Raw genomic sequence first — 16,880 nt, 5'->3', positions numbered from 1 at the left:
CTGGCCTCTGCCTCCCAAGTGCTGGGATTATAAGCGTGCGCCACCACTGCCCGACTTGACTTTTTTTTTTCCTTAAATCATTTGAATTTGGAATTTCCAGGGTAACCTACCAACTGACCTATTTGCACAACTGAACACTTGGGCCCTGAGCTCCTACCCACTACTGCATGGATCAGGAACTATTAGTTATCAGACAATATCCTGTCCTGACAGGAAGACAGATGGCTTGGTGGAGGCTTGGGGGGGGGGGGGGGGATGTGTTCACACAGAAGGAAGCAGGATGGGTGGGATTCTCAAGAAAGAGACGTTGGATAACAATCTTGCAGGGAAATACAGGAGAGACATTTCTAGCCACAGTGATTTGGCCAAACTCTAGGATGACTGAAGGAAGAGAGGGCAGTGTGCACCAGACAAAGGGAGGCTTGTGTCCCGCTGTTTTTAAATGAGAACTGAGCTGCTAGCAAAGTTCAAAGCAGGTTTGGATTTTCCCCCAGTACTAAGGAGGAAACCCATCATCCTGAACATGCCAGAGAAGTACTCCATCACTGAGCTTTCTAGACCTCTATCCCCTCAAAGAGAAGCTTAAAAGAAATATTTTAGCTAGGGTTTTTTTGTTGTTGTTGTTCCTATTGTTTTTGTTTTGTCTTTTTGTTTTTTCAAGACAGGGTTTCTCTGTGTAGACATGGCTGTCCTGGAACTCACTCTGTAGACCAGGCTGGCCTCGAACTCAGAAATCCACCTGCCTCTGCCTCCCAAGTGCTGGGATCTTAGCTAGGGTTTTGATGATGGGAATAACAGGAGAAACTGCAGTGTGAAGCTAGCTGGATTTAGGAAGTAAAAGATGAAGATTACATCGGGATGACCTGGTAGAGTGTGAACTTTATGCAATTTTCTTTTACCATGAAATCTCATTCTTTTCTTCAACCACATAAGAACAGGGTTGGGGTAGAGTTTAGGGGTCAGAGCACTGGCTTGAGCAACATGTATGAGGAAGCTGCGGGGTCAACCCCCAGCACAGAAAAATAATTAAAAAAAAGGAGTCTTAGATTGCACTAAAAAAAGAAGTAGAGGGCAGGAGGGGTGGCTCAGAGGTTAAGAGCACTGACTGCTTTTCCAGAGGTCCTGAGTTCAAATCCCAGCAACACATGGTGGCTCACAACCATCTGTAATGGGATCCGATGCACACTCTTCTGGCGTGTGTCTGAAGACAGCTACAGTGCACTCATATAAATAAAATAAATAATATTAAAAAAGGAAAGCACTTGACTCTCACAGTTTGCTACTCCTTACACTATGTTATTATTCTTTGTGCTTAATAAAATATCTATTTTTATCAATTATTACTCTTTAAATATGTGATCTAAAGAGAAACGATATCTTGATTATTTCTCCTTAGTTAAAATTACTATCTTGTCTTTAATGTGGCAAAATCTCACCTTTCTCTCTATAAACATGAGCCTCTGGTATGTTTAAGCAGTGACAGCTGATCAATAATGAGAGTCTGGATTAAATCTCAGAGTGTCAGGCTATACTCAAGTATCTGCTATGGCAGAATGACTGCTGAGAAGAGCGGACAGCTAGACATCAGGAAGGAGCATGGGATTAAGACCAGGAAAGCCGAGCCAAAAGTCAAGTGCATTTTTATTTAAGGAATTAAGTTTTATTCAGCTGCCAACATTCTGTGGACAAGATTTTTCTCTTTCAATTACATGTATCTAGCACTCAGAAATCAATTAGCCAGTGCAGCCTTAGTGGAGTTCTGGCTTCCTTCTTTCTGTGTACATTTAGACAGGCTCTGGCTGAGCTCTGGCTGCCATGGAATTGAAGAAGACTCTTTTTAAGGCTACCAGACTGATGGTGGCCGTGGAGACACCGCTCAACTGCCCAGCTCGAAGCCTGAGTTCTTTTCAGACAGACCTGAGCTTGCTGGGATTAAAGGTGTGCTGCTATGCCTGGCTCTTTTGTTTTGTTTTGTTTTGAGACAAAGAGGCTCTCAACTCACTAAGGAGTCAGGCTAGCCTTCAACTCGAGGCTATCCTCCTGGCTCAGCCTCACGTTATGTAGCACTAGGAGGCCTATCACTCACATACATCTACCAACCTATGCTTCCTGAATGCTGAGAATAAAGGCATGCACCATCAGACCCTGCTTAGGAAAGGTTTTACAAAGTTTTATATATACACTGGGATGGAGAGAGAGCTTAGCCCACAGTGCTCACTAGGCATATACACTCCCTGGACTCCATCCCCAGCACTGCATAAACCAGGTGTTCTTGCCTGTAACCCTAGCGCCCAGGAGGTAAAGACAGGAGGGTCATGAGTTCAAGGTAGGGTTGGGGATATCAGTTCTCTTTCAGAGAGGCCCTGTCTCAAAAAATACAGCAGTAGAGAGCAATTGAGGGAGACATACAACACCAACCACTGGGGTTCTACACACTTGTGCATGAGCATGTGCACACTCTCACACAAAAATGCCCATAAACTACATGTATATGTATGTGTGTCCACGCACACACACACACACACACACACACACACACACACACACACTCTCTCACAGTTCAAGGTCATCCTTAAGTATATAGACTTTGAAGTAAGTTTTGGATACATGAGACCCTTTTGTAAAAAAGAAAAAGAAGGCATATAGGGCTGGAGAGATGGCTCAAAAGTTAAGAGCACTGGTCCCTCTTCCAGAGGACCAGAGTTTGAGGACCTAGCACCTGCATGTTGGCTTAAAAACATCTGTAACTCCAGTTCCAGGAGTCTAATGCCTCTGTGGGTACTGCATATGCTTGGTACACAGACATGCAAGCAGGTACCAAGATACATATAATAGACAAAGTGTTTCTAAGTGCCAGAGATGTGGCTTGGTTGTGGAAGTGGTAGAGCATTTACCTGACAGGCGCAAGGGTTTAGCCCTAATGACACCACTGCCACAAGGTACGGTCTTCCCCACAGACGGGATTGTAAGGTATTGTCAGACACACTGAACAAGGTGACGAGCACGCATGTAAGTGTGTGTGCGCGCGTGCGTGCATGTGTGTATGTGTGTGTGCACACGAGTGCATGTGCATGTGCGTGTGTGTGTGTCTCCATGTTTGAGACAGGGTCTCACTGTTTCCTGGATGGCCTGGAACTTGCTATGTAGACCAGGCTGACCTCAATCTCAGATCTGGCTGCCTCTGCTTCATGAGTGGTGGGACTGAAGATGGACACCACCACACCTAGCCTTGGAACCACAGCCATTATGTGAGATTTTTTTTTTTTTTTCAAAAAAGAAAGTTCATTCTTTATTCTTAGCCAATGACTGACTTAAAATCAGATCCTAGGTGTAAGGGACTACTCCTAATACCCACTTACCACTACCACCACCACCTTCTCCTCCTCTTTTTTTTTTTCTTTTTAATTTTAATTTTTTGGTTGTTCAAGAGAGGGTTTCTGTATAGTCCTGGATGTCCTGGAACTCATTTTGTCAGTGGTTTTAAACCTTCCTAATGCTGTGACCCTTCAATACATTTCCTCATGTTGTGGTGACCCTCAACCATAAAATATTCTCATTGCTACTTTTTTTTCTTCTTTTTGGTTTTTCGAGACAGGGTTTCTCTGTGTAGCCCTAGCTGTCCTGGAACTCACTCTGTAGACCAGGCTGGCCTCCAACTCAGAAATCCACCTACCTCTGCCTCCCAAGTGCTGGGATTAAAGGCATGTGCCACTACCACCTGGCACATTGCTACTTCTTAACCATAATTTTGCTACTGTTATGCACTCTACTATAAATAACTGTTTTCTGATGGTCTTAGGTGACTCCTGAGAAAGAGTCCCTCAATCCTAAGTGGGGTTGCAACCCACAGGCAGAGAACCACTGCACTAGGAAGATCAGATGGCCTCAAACTCAGAGAGAGATCCCTCTACCCTTATCTCCCAAGTGCTGGGATTAAAGGCAGAAGCAGGTGGACTTCAGTGAGTTAGAGGCCAGCCATGGTGCAAAGAGGGTTCCAGGATAGCCAGGGCTACACAGGAAGATGGTCTCTAATTAATTAATTAATTAAAATGTTTAGAAAAGCAAAACAAAACAAAAAGCCAGAAACAGCCCATATCCCTTAGAGAACGGGGGTTTATTTAGTTCATCGCTTTATAGGTGGGCAAGCACTCCCAATAACCCATTAATCCATAAATGAGATTAACTCACTAATCTATGAACTAATCCCTTAACCAGTCCACAGATTAGTGTAATTAATCTATGAAGGGATTAGCCCATCCTTAAGTCTGAAGGACCCAATCACCTCCCAAATGTCCCACCTCCAAGTCTCATTATTTAGGAGCTTGAGAATCATATTCCCAACACCTGAATTTGGGAGCAAATTCAAGCCATAGCTTCATTGGCTCACACTTGCACCTGGGTTAGTTGGGCAACTTACCCCATAACTGCCTACCCCAAAATATGCACACACCGGAAGCTTTCCTGCTTCCACAGGCTTCTATACTATACTGGCTGGGTTTGTGCCAACTTGGCACAAGCTAGAGTCATCAAAGAGGAGTTGAGAAAAATGCCTCCAAGAGATCCAGCTTAAGGCATTTTCTCAATTAGTGATCGATGGAGGAGGGCCCAGCCTATTTTGAGTGGTGCTGGTAATCCTGGGCTCTATAAGGAAACAGGCTGAGCAAGCCAGGGGAAGCAAGAATATAAGCAGCAACCCTCCATGGCCTCTGCATCGGCTCCTGCCTCCAGGTTCCTGCCCACTGTGAGTTCCTGTCCTGACTTCCTTCAGTGATGAACAGCGATGTGGACATGTAAACCAAATAAATAAACCCTTTCCTCCCCAACTTGCTTTCTGGTCATGGTGTTTTGTTGGAGCAGTAGTAACCCTAAGACATATACCTAACCTAGTTTTGCTTTTAAAAGAAAAGTTCACTTTCTACTCAACTAGCACTTATTGCCATGTACACAAATCTCTCTTTCCTCAGCTTCTGCTAGGAATCAAACATGGGGTCCTGTGCATCCTGGTAAGCGCCCTGCTGCTGAGCTGCACGCAATTCCCATACATCTCTCTTTACTTTATCCTATAGTGTAGCCAAATGACCCACACTGGTGGCCTGAAGAAGATGAAGATTAATGTTTACAGGGCTAGGGACATGATCAGTCAAGAAAGTACTTGCCAAGCTAAATTTGAACCCTCAGCACCTGTACAACTGCGATCCCAGCCCTGGAGAAGGGCTTCCTAGTCAGATAGTCTCATGGAATCAGTGCACTCCAGATTCATTGAGGAGCTAGAAGAGTGCCTGAGGAAGCCGCCTGACATCAACCTCTAGAGTCTAGATCTACCTCACTCACATACGCACATGCTCATGCACACCTATGCATCCACACACATAAACGCAAAGGGGCAGAGAGAAGGGTTGATCTCTTAACTTAGATGATTTGCCCTTTATTGTTACTAGGGGTAAAAGTAAAACTCTTTGAGGGAAGGGTGAGTAAAGAATTGGAAACATCGTGCCTCGAGGGAAGAAGGGTAGGAGGAGTAAATCAAACTTGTTCCAAGTAGACTGATGTAGGAGTTAGTACAATGTAAAGCTTAAGGGAGTTAGTGGCCCCAGGTTTCATGTGTGTATGTGTTGGGGGGTAGGGCCTGTTTGAGACAGGGTCTCACTGTAGTAGTCTCCCTAGTTGTCCTATATACACCAGACTGGCCTTGAACTCACAGAATCCACTTGCCTCTATTTCCCAAATACAGAGTTAAAGGCATGGGTGCTCCCCGACCCCACCCCCATTTGACATGTTTTAAGGAGTACTATTAAGTAACCCTTAGTGGTTTTGCAGTAGTGTCAAGGTTTACAGCATCAAGAGGCCCCTGACATGTCAAGGACCTTTATTCTGCAGTCGAGGAACCCAACCCTTCGGCCTCCCAACCTGGCTGCCTTGGACTTCCCTACTATGATTACAGAGTCGGAGTCTCAGAAGCTACCTGGGAGAGGGTCTGCTTTTGCAACAAGAGATATATGATTTTGGCAAACCACCTAAGAACCATCACATATAAATGTCTCAGTGAGAAAACAGATTTTCTTCCCTTAGATAAATTGGTTATCTTACAGAAAACGCCTCAAAGGCAACAAGTTTTACTTCTACAATACTTAGCACTTGTGCAATGTTCAAACGAATTCTTAGAAATAACGGAGTTTGTTTGTTTGTTTGTTTGTTTTGTTTTTAAACTGGGGTGTTTGAGGTTTGTTTGAGACGACAGTTTCTCCGAGTAACAGAGCCCTGGCTATCCTGGAACTAATTAGACCACGCTGACTTCAAACACAGAGATCCTGGTCTCTGTGAGATCTGCCTGCCTCTGCAGCACTCAGTGCTGAGACTTAAGGAGCGTGCTCCCATGCCCGACTTATAACGGAGTTTTCTATGCTTTAAAAATTTCTGAGTTTCTTTCGGTCATCCCCCACCCCCAAGACTCCCAGCCCATCATTCTCACTCAAGCAATGGGGGTTGGGGGTAGGTTGGGGGGTGACCTCCCCCTACACTCTTGACACTCAAAGTGTGTTCCACAGATTCATTGCATGTGCGTTGTAAGGGGAGATTATCAAATCAGAACAAGCTTTTTTTTTTTTTTGAAAAACAAGATGTCCCTGTTTGTAAACCTGATGCACGTTAGAGGTGGGGAAACACCGCCTCAGAAGTTTGATATCTACAAACACATTTTCCCACGCCACGGGGCGCACACTCCTACCCAGACCCAGGATGAGGTCCGGACATCTGCCAAGAAGAAGGGGCAGCACTCCGCTGAGACAGCGTCGTCCCTCGCCCCATCGGCTCACCTTGATGCGCTCTCCATCAATATCCACGGCTCGCTCTCGGAAGTCTACCCCGATCGTGGCCTCGGTGCGGTCGGGGAAGCGGCCGGCGCAGAAGCGGTAAGTCAGGCACGTCTTGCCCACGTTCGAATCGCCGATCACTATGATCTTGAAGATGCGGGAGCGGGCGGGAGGCAAACACCCAGACGCCCCTGACACCGCACAGCTGGACGAGAAGCTGACCTCCAGCGACGACTCCATCTCCGAAGCCATCCTCCTGCCCCGCCCCGAGCTGAGCCGGAGCAGAGAAGCCACGGGAATGACGCCACGCCAGCGACTGCGCTCCCTGCCAGTGAGACACAACGCCCCACTCCCCACAGCCCGCAGGCACCGCAGCGCGCCTGCGCGAGCTGCCCCTGCCCACCCAGGTGTGGCGTCCCGCTAAGGCCCCGGCGCACGCGCAGTAGGCCTCCGCCAGCCGGTGCAGTGTACCTGGAAAGAAGCGTCGGCGCTCCCTGGCTAGACTGCGGCGCAGAAGGTCCGCCCGAGGGACCTCTATGTGCGGCGCTCCAACCTTCGACCGCCTCGCCACGTCCAAGGTTCCCAAGCTCTGGAGGAAGCGGCGCAGCTCCTGGGGGCGGAGAGAGAGGAAGGAGGTGCACCCTGGTGGCTGTCTCGCGAGAGGCGGCGGCGCGATGGCGTCGTGGCTGCCGGATCGCAGCCGGGGTAGGGGCTTGAAGCTGGACTCTGCGCATTGCCTGTGTTCATCGCTTCCTCCAGGCCTCGGCCGAGCCGGGTGGAACGGCGTGGGCAGGAGAGCGAGAGGCTGCTCAGCTCTTGAGCCTGACCTTAGCCGTAGCGACTCCTCTGCCTCTACCTCCCCAGTGCCATGGTGAAAAGTGTGCACTACCACGCCCAGCTCAGTTTGTTTTGTAAAAGAGAAAACTTGTTTTCCGCTGGTTTGAGCCCCACAGGCCCTAAATCTCTGGGAGTCTCTTCATCTACATAGAGTGCCAGGACAACGAGATCTCCGTGAGGCAGGATCTCTCAGTCAAACCCAGAGCTCACTCCATAGAGCTAGTCTTGGTAGCTAACTTGCTCTGGAGACTCCTTCTCCATCTTCCAGGAGAATTACAGGAGTTCTTCCATGCCTGCTCAGCATTGCCCTCGGTTCTGAGGATCCAGATGTAGAACCTTTTACTTGCCCTGAAAACACTTTGAGCACTGAGCCATCTCCTTATTCCCTTCTTTCCTATCCAGCCCCCAACAGGATTTTCATATTGTAGCTAAAGCTGGCCTAGAACCTCACTGTGTACCAAGGCTGGCTGTGAACTTGTGGGAGTCCTGTCTCAGCCTCCTGAATGTTACAGGTGTGACCACTATGCCAAGCTGAATTTTTCCATTGGTTTAACAAAAAAAAAAAAAAAATGTGGCCGGGCAGTGGTGGCACACGCCTCTAATCCCAGCACTTGGGAGGCAGAGGCAGGCAGATTTCTGAGTTCGGGGCCAGCCTGGTCTACAGAGTGAGTTCCAGGACAGTCAAGGCTACACAGAGAAACCCTGTCTCAAAAAAAACAAAAACCAAAAAAACAGAAAAAAAAGAAAAGAAAGAAAGAAAGAAAAAGAAAGAGAGAAAGAAAGAAAAGAAAAGAAAGTGCTACTGAAGCTGAGTGTAATGCATATAATCCCGGCACTGTGAAGGCTGGAACAGGAAGACTATGAGTTTGAGGTCTGCTTGGGCTATATGTTAGTGGTTATATATATATGTAGACGTTTTAGAGTCAACTCTGAAGGACCTGACATGTTAAATTTGTAAGTCAACAAGTTCCAGTGCCAGTTGAACTGTCAATGAAACTCCTAGGTGAGAAAGAAAAGGCACCTTCTCAAAGAGGCAGAGGCCAGTGTATATGATCCATTCCCCAGGTGATGGCATGAGGCCAAGGTGGTGTCTGTCCTATGTAAGTGGTAGCATTACAGGAAATGCTCTGTCGGAAACTGATATTTCATAAATGGCCACTGGATCTGTCCAGCTTCATCCAGAAGAGTGATGGTGCCTTTTCTCATCCTGGAGACAAAACAAGACTCCCCCTAGAATAAGAAGAAAAATAACTTTTATCACACAAAAAGGATTGCTATACAAATATCCCTAGGAAAAAAAAAACAGCCCAGGAAGAAAGCTGTTGGTCCCTTTGCATGAATTTGCAGACATGTGACCAATGAGAATTAACATCCATTAAATGGTTACTGCTTCATGAGATAATTTCACCATCTGTGTTTGTTCAGTGTTGGCATCGTTTTTCCTAAGGGGACTGAGATTTTCATCATTCTTTTGTATGCTTAGTAATTGGGCTTACATCCTGGACATTTTGAACATTTCCTTTTGAGACTTGGGCCTTATTGAAATTCCACTCAAAATGTAGAACTGTATGATATGATAGTACATGCTGAGGCAGGAGGATAATCATGATGTAAGTTCACCCTGCCTGCTGCCATGATGGCCATGGACTAACCCTCTGAAAATGTAAGCAAGCCCCCAATTAAATGCTTTATTTTATAAGTTGTCATGGTCATGGTGTTTCACTATAGCAATAGAAGAGTAACTAAGACAGAGACCTTCTTTCTCTTCTACTAAGGAAAAATGCTTATATTTAACACAATGAACATTCTTTCACTTGAGTGGAACTGAGTGGACACGGATGCTTGGATAGAATCTCTGAATCTCTTCAGTGCCTAGTGCTTCCGTAAGGCAACCCTGTGTGCTTTCAGAAAACACCTGGCCCTTGGGCTCTCTCTGCCTCCATGGGAGACCTGAAGCACAAAGAAGTAACACAAGGTACTGTACTGTTTATAACCATTTTGGTGCTGCACTGAGGGGTGTTGTGGGCTCTGGTTACTCCTTACAGAAATAAGACTAAGACTCAAAATATATCCACAGATACTTTGGCCATATAGCTAGGTTCTTCTCTGACTAGATATAATTTAAAATATCCCACTTATTCTAGCCTATAGTCTGCCATGTGGCTGGTTACCTGTGCTCAGGTACCATGAGTCCATCTCATTGTATCTTTCTAGCAAATCTCCCCACCTCCTCTTCTCCCAGAATTCTTTCTCCCACTTTCTATTTTCTGCCTAAGTCACTGGCTATAGGTTTTTTAACTGACAGGTGATGCATCCATACAGTACACAAAGATGTTCTCCATACAGGATGTCTTATAAAGAGCATCTCAGATACTTCAGCTTCAGGCTTGGCAGAAAGCAGCAGGATGAGAAGTGTAATAGGCAGGAGTAAATTCCACAGGATGCCAGTTAGCTAATTCAGTGGATGATGTCAAGGATGGTGATGGAGACAACAGGACAGACAGCCTGTTACCTATTCCTTTCTGGTTGTGACCAGGACAGTAGTGACTGGGTGTTAGAAAAGAGGAAGTGAGCAGGACACCTGCCTTGGGTCTAGTGCTGAAGGAGGGACTCAAGCCATGAACCATGGCTGTAGATCTTAAGTAAATCCGAGCAAGCCATGTTGATCAGGTGTGTGTTCCAACAATGGATGAAGGAAATGTCTAACGGATGAAGGAAATGTCTAGAAAAGTTAAGGATACAGGGTCTTTGGTGACAAGAACTTTTTTTTTTTTTTTTTTTTTTTGGTTTTTCGAGACAGGGTTTCTCTGTATAGCTCTGGCTGTCCTGGAACTCACTTTGTAGACCAGGCTGGCCTCGAACTCAGAAATCCTCTTGCCTCTACCTCCCAAGTGCTGGGATTAAAGGCGTGCACCACCACCGCCCGATGGTGACAAGAACTTTCAAGAACCAAAACAAATTAGGAGGAGAGTCAGAAGTTAGGCTAGATTAGATGGGATTAAAGTTCAATACAATGGAGGTTGAGAGATGGCTCAGTGGTTAAGAGCACTGGCTGCTCTTCCAGAGGCTCCAGATTCAATTCCCAGCAACCACATGGCAACTCGAAACTGTCAGTAACTCCAGTTCCAGGGGATCTGACACCCTCACACAGACATACATACCACACATAAAATAAAAATAAACAGATCTTCTTTGAAAAGTTCTATACAATGGTTACTGGTGTGGTGGTGTGTGCCTGTAAGAACAGAGTTTGGGAAGCTGAGGGAGGAAGCTCAGAAATTCAAGTCCAGTATGGGCTACATACTTTTAGTCCAACCTCAGATATACAGCCAGACCCTGACCATGTCACAAACAAGTGAATGGGAAAAAAATTATTTTGAGACAGAATCTTTATGTAGACCTGGCTATCCTGGAACTCAATATACAAACCAGGCTGGCTTGAACTCACAGAAGTCGTCCAGCCTCTGCCTCCTAAGTGCTAGAATTAAAGGCATGGCCAAATAAATGGAATTTATGGAGGAAACTGGGGTGCAAAATTTGACAGGATGACGTCAGAGTTTCTAAAGAATACCATTTTATAGATAGCAATGTTCTTCAGACACAAAAACAGTGAAACCTAAGCATTCTGGAAACATTCCAGGATAAGCAATTAGATAAAATAGCAAAGGTTTTTTAAACTCCTGTAAGCAATCTCAAGATAGTGTAGAACATATAATTGGCATGTACAAGGCATGAGTTCAAAAGCAACAAAGCTGATCATTTGTCAGCCAGGTAAGGTGGCACATAGCCATGATCCCAGGTCCTCAGAAGGACAAGGCAGGAAGATCCCAAGTTCAAAGTCAGCCTGCTGAATGTAGCAGGATCTGCTCTCAAACAAACAGTATACCTATCATGTCCTCATAATGCCAAATAAAAAATAAATATGTGTATGTAAGAAAAAAAAGCTCAGTGGTAAGTCACTTGCCAAAAAGACCCTGCATTTGATCCCCAATACAGAATACTCTTAAAATGTCAACAATTCTCTTAGTATAACATCTTAGAATGACTAATTTTTTTACAGTCGATTTATATAGTGAAAAAGATTTCTCCAAAACAGGATAATGGGAATGGCTGTTAAACTGTTCACTGATGCCCTCTGGTGGCTACACAGGGAGAATGCTCTCTTTTCCACAAGCCATTTTTAGGAACATAAGTATAATTAAAAAGTAATACTGGAGCTAAAAGAGTAATTCAATGGTAGAACACATGCTTAGCATCTGTGAGGCACATTTGATCTCTAGTACCAGAATTAATTATTTTTAAAAGTCACTTAGTTACAACTATCATTTTATAGTTGAATAAATATAAAAGTCAAAAACCTCAAGACACTTTTTCTGCTGGGGACATAGCTCAGTTGGGAGAGTGCCTACATAGCATATGCAAAGCCCTGGGTTCAGTTTGTACAGATGCATACAACTGGGTGTGGTGGTGCGTGCTAATCCCAACCCTTGGGAGATGGAGTTGGGATACTGACTTTCAGGAGCATCCTCTGAATTCTATACCAAACCTCTCCACCAAACCTCTCTTCATATTCTGGCTTCAACTACCTTTCCTCTATACAATCTGCCTTCTTCATGTATTTCTTCAACTGAGTACAAATGATTCCTTCTGGGCTATTTTGTATTGGTTACATTCCACTTTTCCTTTTGGTTTAAATCTATGTACAATTACTGTATGTACCATGTGTGCACCCAGATGGATGACAGAGATCAATGTGAGGTATCCTCTATCAGTCTCAATCTTTTTGGGGGGCGGGGGAAGGAAGTTTCTCTTACATCCTTGTCAATTCTGGAACTTGCTGTGTAGAGCAGGCCTGCTTCTGTCTCCCAAGTGCTGGAACTAGACTCAGGTCCTCTTAACTACTGAGCCATCTTTCCAGCCCCATCTTATTTTTTTGAATTACATTTCTGTGTGCATGTGTGTGAGCAGCCACATCCCAACATACGTATGGATATCAATGGAGCTCCACCAGGTAAGTCCCAGGTCATCACACTTGATGTCTGATGCCTTCACCTGGAACTGCCTCACCAGCCTTAGTGTTTAAGACAAGGTCTTTCTTGGCTGGGCAGTGGTGGCGAATGCCTTTAATGCTAGCACTTGGGAGGCAGAGGCAGGTGGATTTCTGAGTTCGAGGCCAGCCTGGTCTACAGAGTGAGTTCCAGGGCAGCCATGGCTACACAGAGAAACCCTGTCTCGGAAAACAAAACAAAACAAAAAGACAAGGTCTCTCACTGAATCAGGCAAGCTGGCCAGCAGTCCCCAGGGACCCTCCCATCTCTTGACTCCTAAATGCTGAAAGGATTAGGAGTAAGCCTAGTTTTTATGTAGGTGCAGCGGTATGAACTAAGGTGCCCATGCTTACATGGCAAGACTTTACCAAGAAAGCCAGTTTCCCCAGCTCCATGGAAGGTAATCCCTAATTCAGTTTTGCTAATTTACTCACTTTAGCTACAGAACTTTACATAGTTCAATTTATCCATTCCTATTTAGACATTATTGTGTTATTGGGGGGGGGGGTTCTTTTGTTTTGTTTGCTTCTTTCAAGACAGAGTTTCTCTGTGTATCCCTGGTTGTCTTTGAGCTCATTTGTAGATCAGGGTGGCCTTGAACTCAAAGAGTGCTGGAATTAAAAGCATTCAACACAACTGCCCAGGAACACTCTTGTATTTTATACAAATATAATTTGTAAAAGTTAAAATTTGTAGGGTATCAAAGAAAGAATTATAAACTACTTCCTGAAATATTGGACCAATGAACCACAGCAGACTATGATCAGGAATACGGAAAATAGCAATACCAACAAGAATAATCTCATTTAAAGTGGGTATCTACTCTACATTGGGCTACAGTGAAAAAAAAAGGTTAAAAGTTTTATCAAAATGTTTGACCTAGAAAGTTTTAATACAGTGTCTGAGACATCTGAGTCAGTCTGTAACCTGATTCTAACTTACCTGCAAGCTGCTGTGACAATTCCATTATACTGCTGTGGTACTAAACCTTTAGAGTTTGTGTTGTTACTTGGCAATTGAGCCACAGGATCAAAGAAAATAATCTTACTAATGCTGGACCTTCTGTGAAGGCAGATCAAAAATGGAGAACTCCAGGTATACCATGGTGAGGAATAATATAAACTCTAGGGAGGTAAGGAATAGTTTAAATCTTGCTATTTATTTAATAACCACTACCCAGCAGAAAACATCCCATATACAACTGAGGCTGGGTGACAAAATTATCTACCTTTTAATAACTAAAGGTACCAGTTAGGTTTTGGAGTCCTACCCAGAATGTTTGTTCAACACCCTCAGCAGGTAGGTTTACTTGATGACTTTGGAGCCTGGAAATCCCTTTACCAAATGCTCTACTGCCAAAGTTCCTGGCACAACTAAGATTCATAATAGGGATTCATTTACTTATAAGTAAATGCAATCTTGTAGTGAAAACAAATAGTCAGATTCAGCTGTTTTCAGAAGTATCAGATTGGTGTTTAAAAGCCCAAGTAGAGGCTGGTGATATGGCTCAGTGGGTAGGAGCAGCAGCTGCTCTTCCGATGGTCCTGAGTTCAAATCCTAGTAACCACATGGTGGCGTACAACCACTCATAATGAGATCTGACGCCCTCTTCTGGTGTGTCTGAAGTCAGCTACAGTGTACTTATGTATAATAATAAATACATATTTAAAAAATAAAACAAAAGCCCAAGTATTTGTCCCTGTCCATTTAAAACTGCTGTCTAGGGGAAATTTAAAGTTGTTTCAATGACATAAAACTAACAGGTTGGCCTTTTTCTTTGCTCTCTACTGGTGTCTCAGTACAGTAAACATGACTTAAATATCAGAATATTGTAGATGATAGACCAATCAGAAAGCTTAAGAGTTAAAATTCTGAGCTCATTTACTTAGTGTAAGAGAAGTCACAATCTGTGCTTCCATACTTTGTTGTTTATAGAGACAGGGTTTCTCTATGTACACCGGGCTGTCCTGCAACTCACTCTGTAGAGTAGACTATCCTCAAACTCACGAAATCCACCTGCTTCTGCCTCCTCCTTACTAGGATTAACAAGTGCACCATCATGCCTGACTGAGACTGTGCCTTTTAACTTTGAATATACCTTAGAATTTCTTTAAAAAAAAAAAAGGTCAGGGTAGGTTAGACAGCTGTCAGTACTGATTAATACTAACTGTGGATCATTTTGTTTCCCAGTAGGCCTGGGCAACAGATGTTTAGAGTTTTCCTAGGACTTGAATACAGGATCAGTGTTGAGTTTACAATTTCAAGGACTGAACTGTCTCCTCCATGGAGAGAATCACAACTGTGGACTAGAGCTGATGGTTGTGAATGACTCTCACTATGGTGTTGAGAAGGTAAACAATGCTGTATACTCTGTCTGCATGGCAGTACCTAGGAAGTACCCGCTTCAAGATGAGCTCATTCAATGCCAACACAATGGAAAAAATTAGAGATGGTACTTCCACACCCAAATAGTGCTGGGAGGGAGTGAGCCTCCCAGGAGTGCAGACAAGCCTGTGTGTGCAGGTAGGTCCACCACCGCTGCTCAGAACCACCCTCAGGACACAGGAACCAAGGGGTTACCTGGGATGGGAGTGTGCACCCAGAGCCAATCCTGTGCCACAAAGCTACATACACAAATACTGCCAGGAGAGAGCTAGTCTCCCAGGAGTGCCTATACGCCTGTGAGCACAGGTAAGACCACCATTTCCCTTCAAATTATTGGCCCATAAGGAACCCTCCCAGAGCCATTAGGACACAGGAACCAAGGATCAGCTGAGGACAGGATCCTTCTGATCTCTGTCTGCACCCCAAAGCTAACCCTGTACTACAGCCCTCCATACCCAAATTCCTCCTGGAGAAAACTGGTCTCCAAGGAGTACTGACACGCAGGCTTGCAGGAGAGACAAGACAAAGTCAGAGATAGCAAGACCAGCTAACACCACATGGCAAAAGGCAAGCACAAGAACATAAGTAACAGAAACCAAGACTACTTGGGATCATTAGAACCCAGTTCTCCCACCACAGCGAACCCTAGTTACCCCAACACACCAGAAAAGCAAGAAGATTTAAAATCTCATCTCATGATGATGATAGAGGAATTTAAGAAGGACATAAATAACTCCTGTAAAGAAATACAAGAGAACACAGGTAGACAGGTAGAAGACCTTAAAGAATTACAGGAAAACACAACCAAACAGGTGAAGGAACTGAACAAAACCATCCAAGATATAAAAATGGAAATAGAAACAATAAAGAAATTACAAAGGGAGACACAACCGTGGAGACAGAAAAACTAGGAAAGAGATCAGGAGTCATAGATGCAAGCATCACTGATACATTTATACAATGGAGTACTACTCAGCTATTAAAAACAATGAATGCATGAAATTCTTAGGCAAATTGATGGAACTAGAAAATATCATCCTGATATTTTTGTAACCCAGTCACAAAAGGACACACAAGGTATGCACTCACTGGTAAGTGGCCAGGGCCAGAAGCTTGGAATACCCAAGATACAATTTACAGACCACATGAAGCTCAAGAAGGAAGACAAAAGTGTGGATACTTCAATCCTTCTTAGAAGGGGGAACAAAATACCCATGGGAGAAGTTACAGAGACAAAGTGTGGAGTAGAGACTGAAGGAAAAGCCATCCAGAGACAGCCCTACCTGAGAATCCATCCCATTACAGTCACCAAACTTAGACACTATTGAGGATGCCAACAAGTGCTTGTTGACAGGAGCCTGATATAGCTGTCTCCTGAGAGGCTCTACCAGTGCCTGACAAAAAGAGGTGGATGCTCTCAGCTAACCATCAGACTGAGCACAGGGTCCCCAATGAAGGAGCTAGAGAAAGGACCCAAGGAGCTGAAGGGGTTTGCAGCCATATAGGAGGAACAGCAATATGAACTAACCAGTACCCCCAGAGTTCCCAGGGACTAAACTACCAACTAAAGAGTACACATGGAGTGATCCATGGCTCCAGCCTCATATGTAGCAGAGGAATGTCTTGTTGGTCATCAATGGGAGAGGCCCTTGGTCCTGTGAAGGCTCTATGCCCCTGTATAGGGGAATGACAGGGCTAGGAAGCGGGAGTGGGCAGGTTGCTGAGCAGGGGGAAAGGGGATGGGATGGGGGCTTTTGGAGGAGAAACCAGGAAAGGTTGTAACATTTGAAATGTAAATAAA

At 44.7% G+C, this 16,880-nt stretch overlaps 1 protein-coding gene across 2 annotated transcripts in view; it reads right to left on the bottom strand.

Annotated features, from left to right (window-relative positions):
- Rab33b (RAB33B, member RAS oncogene family) overlaps positions 1-7,422 on the bottom strand; it is a 12,453-nt gene extending 5,031 nt beyond the window's left edge. The window contains exons 1-2 of one of the 2 annotated variants that reach the window (XM_031376212.1): positions 7,281-7,422; positions 6,813-7,134 (exon numbers count right to left, since the gene is read on the bottom strand). In XM_031376212.1, the coding sequence (XP_031232072.1) occupies positions 6,813-7,061 (249 nt within the window). In that variant the 5' untranslated portion in view covers positions 7,062-7,134; positions 7,281-7,422. The remainder of the gene's footprint in view (positions 1-6,812; positions 7,135-7,280) is intronic. The other variant, XM_031376213.1, reaches the window with a different exon arrangement.
- Between the last annotated feature and the right edge of the window lie 9,458 nt (positions 7,423-16,880).

This window comes from Mastomys coucha, unplaced genomic scaffold (assembly GCF_008632895.1).
Source record: "Mastomys coucha isolate ucsf_1 unplaced genomic scaffold, UCSF_Mcou_1 pScaffold16, whole genome shotgun sequence".
Lineage (NCBI taxonomy): Eukaryota > Metazoa > Chordata > Mammalia > Rodentia > Muridae > Mastomys > Mastomys coucha.
The sequence above is the reverse complement of the archived record's forward strand: the minus strand, read 5'-3'. Positions and strand labels throughout refer to the sequence as shown.